A 6,118-nucleotide genomic window follows, 5' to 3' on the forward strand; every position below is an offset into this window, starting at 1 on the left:
TGAGTCTCGGGGGGGCGCCTCGGAGGTCACCGTGTCGCGCCAGGGTGTGGGGGGGCAGGGGTGCTGGAAGGGCCGTCTCTGAGAGCGAGGCGGCTCTGGGAGGCTGGAGAGGGGCCCACGCCCACGCCGCGGTCAGAGCAGCGGTTCTCACGCCTCACCTGGCCTTTCCTCTCCCTTCCAGGTGCCCCCGGCCCCATGGGGGCTCCAGGCATCGCAGGAATCCCCCAGAGGATCGCGGTCGAGCGGGGCCCAGCGGGTCCGCAGGGCAGGAGAGGCCCCCCAGGGGCTCAGGGGGAAATGGGGCCCCAGGGCCCCCCCGGAGAACCAGGTGGGAGCCCGGCCGGGGGGCGCTGGGCGGGGGCTGTGGGGAGTCCCTGCCTGCCTGCTCTGTTTCCGCCTGTCCCCTGCTCGTGAGCACTGGCCGCGCCGCCCTGCCCACGGCACTCACCCCTGTCCCCGTGGCCCTGCAGGTTTCCGCGGGGCACCGGGCAAGGCCGGGCCCCAGGGACGAGGCGGCGTGTCGGCCATTCCCGGATTCCGTGGAGACCAGGGGCCCGTGGGGCTGCAGGGACCGGTGGGCTACCAAGGTGAGCGATGGGCGACCAAAAGGGCACGGGGCGGGGAGGTGCCTCAGCTCCGCCGTGGGGCTGACAGATGGACTGCGGAGGTCGGGGGGTCGGACGAGTGCCAAGATGAGCAGCGCCGAGGGGCCACCCCTGAGTCCGGCTCCTGGTCATCAGTGCCCACCCCGTGACCCCTGCCCCTGGCCGAACATCCAGCACGAGGTCCCCAGCACAGGCTGGCCTCATTCCTTCCCCTGAGACATCAAAAGTTGGCTCAGAGAAGGAAGCGAGTGACATGTTCCAAGAGACAGGATTCCTGAGCTCTCGAAAGCTGAGGACAATGAACTACAAGTGACTGATCACACTATAGGCACTGCTGTGAAGTCTTTTAACATTGACTTCTAAAAATTTCCTGCATGTATGCAGGATAGGATAGGCCAGAAGCAATAGCCATTCATGCAAAAAAAAAAGTCCTGGGAGTTGTTGTAATCCACCGGCACTCAGTCTGAGCCGGCGATGTGCGTGTTGGGTGCAGTAGAGACAGGCTGCGTGGTCACACCCAGAGCAAATGTCCACATCACGCCCCACGAGCAGGAGAGCCTGGGACGCGCGGGGGAGACACCCTCTGAGACACGCACGGTGAGGGCTGGGGAGGGGCGTCGGGGCAAGGGGACACCCTGAGAGAGAGACAGGGTCACCTGTCGGGGGCGGGTCAGCCGTTCTGCGGTGTCAGGGGCGGAATTGGGGCCCTGGGTGGACATGGGGGGAGTCGGATTTCTAACCTCGGGAATGGCCGCTCCCCGAAGGTCCAGCAGGAAGCCCTGCAGCCTGGCATAGAGGAGGCGGGCAGGGCTGGACTGCAGTGCCCCTGGGCCCTGCACACTGACAGATGCTGCCATTCCCACTCGGAAGGAGGTGCCCAGGGGTCCACTCATGGGGCCTCTGAGTCCACGCCCCCCCGTCCAGCCCCTTCACGATAGCCACTCCACGTTCCTGAACAGGGAGGGGGTGCTGAGTGGGGGCAAGTCCTCTCCAGGAGGCTGTCGGTCCCCAAGGGCAGAGCCACTGACCCCAGCCTTGGGGACGTGAGTGTCACCGTGCACACGGCCAGCACATGGGCTGCGGTCTGCACGGCAGCTGCAAGGCGGCCTCTCTGTTCTCGCCCAGGGGAGCCTGGCCGCCCCGGGAGCCCTGGCCTGCCCGGCATGCCCGGCCGAAGCATCAGCATCGGGTACCTCCTGGTGAAGCACAGCCAGACCGACAAGGAGCCCATGTGCCCCGTGGGCATGAACAAGCTCTGGAGCGGGTACAGTCTGCTCTACTTCGAGGGCCAGGAGAAGGCCCACAACCAGGATCTGGGTAGGTACCGCCCGCTAGCCGGCCAGCCCCACCGGGGGTAGCAGGACCCAGCAGCCACAGTCACTTCCTGAGTCCTCAGGAGGCACCTAGATGCTCCAAATCTGGGGTCAGGACGCAAGCACTGCCCTGTGTGCAAGGCCCTCTGTAAGGGCAGGGCGGAAGCGCCAGTGGAGGCCCCCAAGGGATGGGAGAGCCAGAGGTTGCCCCCAGCTCTGCCTCGTGCACGCTGAGCTCCTCCAGTGGCCGGGGCGTGGCCGGGCCCTGAGCAGGCCGGGCACCCGGGGCCCCTCCCCCACACACACTCAGCCGTCTCCCCCTGCAGGGCTGGCGGGCTCCTGCCTGGCGCGGTTCAGCACCATGCCCTTCCTGTACTGCAACCCCGGCGACGTCTGCTACTACGCCAGCCGCAACGACAAGTCCTACTGGCTGTCCACCACCGCCCCGCTGCCCATGATGCCCGTGGCCGAGGAGGACATCCGGCCCTACATCAGCCGCTGCTCCGTGTGCGAGGCCCCGGCCGTCGCCATCGCAGTCCACAGCCAGGATGTCTCCATCCCCCACTGCCCGGCTGGGTGGCGCAGCCTGTGGATCGGATACTCCTTCCTCATGGTACGTGCTGTGCACCTGCTGTGACTCGGAGCACAGACCCAGGTGGAAATCGAGGTCCTTTCCCCATCTGCCTTGTGGCCGTTTTAAGACTGATCTGGGAGGTTGTTCAGGTTGGGCACTGCACAAAGGCACCTGGCCCAGGGAATGCGTGGGAGCTGGAATGCAGCCTGCACTTTGCTAATCAAGCCATGTTTGGCCTGGGGCTGCCCCCATCCAGGTGGGACACAGTAGTTTGCCACCAGGCCTTTTCACAACCTTAATGAGGACGATTTGGCTATCATGACAGCATTCCTTACAATTTTCCTGTTTACTTCACTATCACAGGGAGAAAGGGAAGTCCAGAGGGGAGAGTGGGTCTTGTGTTGCATTTATATTTACTATGACTGTTGTAACTCCCATTGTATTGACAGGATACCCAACATGTTCAATATTTCATAAACTATGTCAATAATACATATATATATATATATTAATTATACAATGTTTGCTAATCTTGTCAAAACAATAGGAAAAAAACCCTGGAATCTAGGAAAGGAAGGAAAAGATAAAACAAGCATTGATTTTTTCAACACTTTTAAGGGATTACTGCTGCAGTAATTTGAAGCAACAGGATCACTCGGTTCTGTGCAGGGACAGGTAATGTTCTACCTTAAGGAGGCTCCTCCTGTCGGGGGCCCTGGGGACAGAAGAGCAGCCCCGTCTGCCCCCGAGTCACAGAGGAGGAAGTGCTGGACCCTCCTATGTTTTAACCCTCATTGTGAAATGAAAAAGGAGCATCTTCTTTGTCATGGGAATGCTTGCACTGTATCCTGAAGGTCAGACAGCCCTGCTCTTTCTTACGAGCATGACATCTTGAGCCATGTCAGAGGAGAAGGGACAAGCACACTGGCGCTACCTGCAGGAGACGGAAGAGACGCCAGTTCAATCCCTGGTCGGGAAGACAACGTGGAGGAAGAAATGGCAGCCCACTCCAGTATTCTGGCCTGGAGAATCCCATGGACAGAGGAGCCTGGCAGCCTTCAGTCCATGGGGTCACGACTGCACAACTGAAGCGACTTAGCACGCACCCATTATCCTCATTAACCTCCTCCTCCAGCCTAGCCCGGCATGGCTAGGAATAGTAATAATAATTTAAAGCACGCATACTCCCTCTTCATGCACGTGAGTAAAGGAGGAGGAGAGGGGCACTTTCTTTGGAGCTTAATTGTTTTTTGGCCCCACCACACGGCTTGTGGGATCCCAGCTCCCCAACCAGCGATGGAAGCCGGGCCCTCGGCAGTGAGAGCACAGAGTCCTAACACTGGACCAGCAGGGAATTCCCTGGTGATTAATTTTAAGAGTCTCAGGTTCTGACTCCCATATTGATTTTATCTTTAACTTATTTTATTGACGTATAGTCAGCTTACCTTGTCTTAATTTCCACCATACGGCGAAGTGATTCAGTTACACGTACATATGTTGTTGTTCAGTCGCTCAGTCCTGTCCAGTGCTTTGTGACCCCTTGACTGCAGCGTGCCAGGCCTCCCTGTCCATCACCAACCCCTGGAGCTTGCTCAAACTCGAGTCCATGGAGTCAGTGATGCCATCCAACCATCTCATCCTCTGTCCTCCCCTTCTCCTCCTGCCCTCAATCTTTCCCAGCATCAGGGTCTTTTCCCACGTGTAGGCTCTTCACATCAGGTGGCCAAAGGATTGGAGCTTCAGCTTCAGCATCAGTCCTTCCAATGAATATTCAGGGTTGATCTCCTTTAGGACGGACTGGTTGGATCTCCTTGCAGTCCAAGGGGCTCTTAAGAGTCTTCTCCAGCGCCACAGTTGGAAAGCATCAATCACACATACATACATACACATTCTTTTTCACACGTTATTTTCCACGATGGTTTATCACAGAATATTGTCCAAAGTTCCCTGTGCTCTACAGTAGGACCTTGTTTTATTTTTCCTTGGGGGAAAAATAAAACAAGCTAACTTGTGGGCATCTCTTCCGCCCTTTCCCTCCGCGCAGCACACGGCCGCCGGCGACGAGGGGGGCGGCCAGTCTCTGGTGTCGCCGGGCAGCTGCCTGGAGGACTTCCGCGCCACGCCGTTCATCGAGTGCAACGGGGCCCGTGGCACCTGCCACTACTACGCCAACAAGTACAGCTTCTGGCTGACCACCATCCCCGAGCAGAGCTTCCAGGGCACGCCCTCGGCCGACACGCTCAAGGCCGGCCTCATCCGCACGCACATCAGCCGCTGCCAGGTGTGCATGAAGAACCTGTGAGCGGACACGCCCGCCGGACACGCCCGTTCCCCAGGCCGCGTGCAGTCCGGCACCACTTTGGTGCTTATTCTTAACTTATTACCTCAGACGCCGACCCCTAAATTGACTGCATTTTTTTTTCTTTAAAAATCAAACCAAAAAGAGAAAAAGGTTACCAAAGGAATTCAGCACCAGCACTTGGACCAGACAGGCCCTTGTCCCCCGCAGGCGCTGCCTGCTCCCCCCAGGTCTGCAGGACACCCTGTCCCCCCAGTACAGGAGGCCGTTCACCTCCCGCTCAGGCCGTCCCTGACTGCTCCGCGCTCGGCATCGCTGATGTCCTACTACGCACCCGTGTACTCACCGCGCTCCCAGCCACCGCTGTTAACCCATTTTCTGAACTCACCTAAGGGGGTGTGGACGGATGAGGCAGCTCAGCCCGTGGGCTCCCGGGGGTGGGCCCAGGCCCGGCTCCCTGAGCCCCCAGGATGACCACCGTCCTCTCAAACGTGCCGGTGACATGAAGGCTCCTCGTCCCCCAGGAGGGCCGACTGCACCTCCTTCTGTCTGAAAAGCTGCTGCTGTCAGCGCCCCGGCCGTCACGCTCCCCACCACCTCCTTCCAGAGACGGCAGACTCCGTGAGGCCGGCAGAGACGCCCCCGCCGCCCCGGGCTGGCCTGGAGATCCAACCCCCGTCCTGTGCGCTGAACTGCACCCCTCTGACTACGGCCTCCTCTGTAACCAGCCCAGAATAAAAGTTACTTTTCAACATTTTTATACCCCACTTTTTTGCCTGCCTGATTTTCTCAAGTTCGTAAGGCGGTGAACCCCGAACCCTGCATCCCGGCCCAGCTCCGCACCGCGCTGTTGTTTTTTCCAGGTTTCCTCAGACTGACCCAAAGCCTGCGGTATCGTCATTGGCTTCTCAGGGAACTGTATTTGTGTTTACAATGTGGTGATGTTTACAGAAAAGACTCCCACCTGCACTCACGGGGATTAGGAGGGAGGTACCTCTAAACACACTTCCAAAGTCATTCAATCCGCCCCGGCATAACGTCCCAAATCAAATCCCATAAATCAAATCTCCAAGACACATTTCTGGCTTCAGTTTCCCCGGAACCTGGCTGACCCCTGGGCATGCAGCTCGCAGAGTTTATTTTTACCCTTCAGAACTCAGTCTCACATTAGACCTTCTCTGAGAACAATTTGTACAGTCACAAAGTGAGCATTCCACGTGATGATGTTACTTGAACGCGATCAGCCCCGGGCTGGCCTGCCTTCCCTGGCGCCGCCTGAGCCAAGGACTGTGTGCCCGAGGGTCAAGTGAGGATGCCCGGGAGGCTG

The 6,118-nt window shown here is 58.9% G+C and overlaps 1 protein-coding gene across 5 annotated transcripts in view; it reads left to right on the forward strand.

The window, feature by feature from the left end:
• The window catches only part of COL4A2 (collagen type IV alpha 2 chain), a 154,248-nt gene extending 148,690 nt beyond the window's left edge, over positions 1–5,558 (forward strand). For 4 of the 5 annotated variants that reach the window (XM_081551896.1, XM_081551899.1, XM_081551897.1 and 1 more), the window contains 5 exons: positions 182–328; positions 471–587; positions 1,731–1,922; positions 2,245–2,531; positions 4,537–5,558. In XM_081551896.1, the coding sequence (XP_081408022.1) occupies positions 182–328; positions 471–587; positions 1,731–1,922; positions 2,245–2,531; positions 4,537–4,794 (1,001 nt within the window). In that variant the 3' untranslated portion in view covers positions 4,795–5,558. Of the gene's footprint in view, positions 1–181; positions 329–470; positions 588–1,730; positions 1,960–2,162; positions 2,532–4,536 lie in introns of all 5 variants that reach the window. The other variant, XR_014071813.1, reaches the window with a different exon arrangement.
• Positions 5,559–6,118: the final 560 nt, after the last annotated feature.

This window comes from Giraffa tippelskirchi, chromosome 12 (genome assembly GCF_054371585.1).
Source record: "Giraffa tippelskirchi isolate mGirTip1 chromosome 12, T2T-mGirTip1v1.2.pri, whole genome shotgun sequence".
Lineage (NCBI taxonomy): Eukaryota > Metazoa > Chordata > Mammalia > Artiodactyla > Giraffidae > Giraffa > Giraffa tippelskirchi.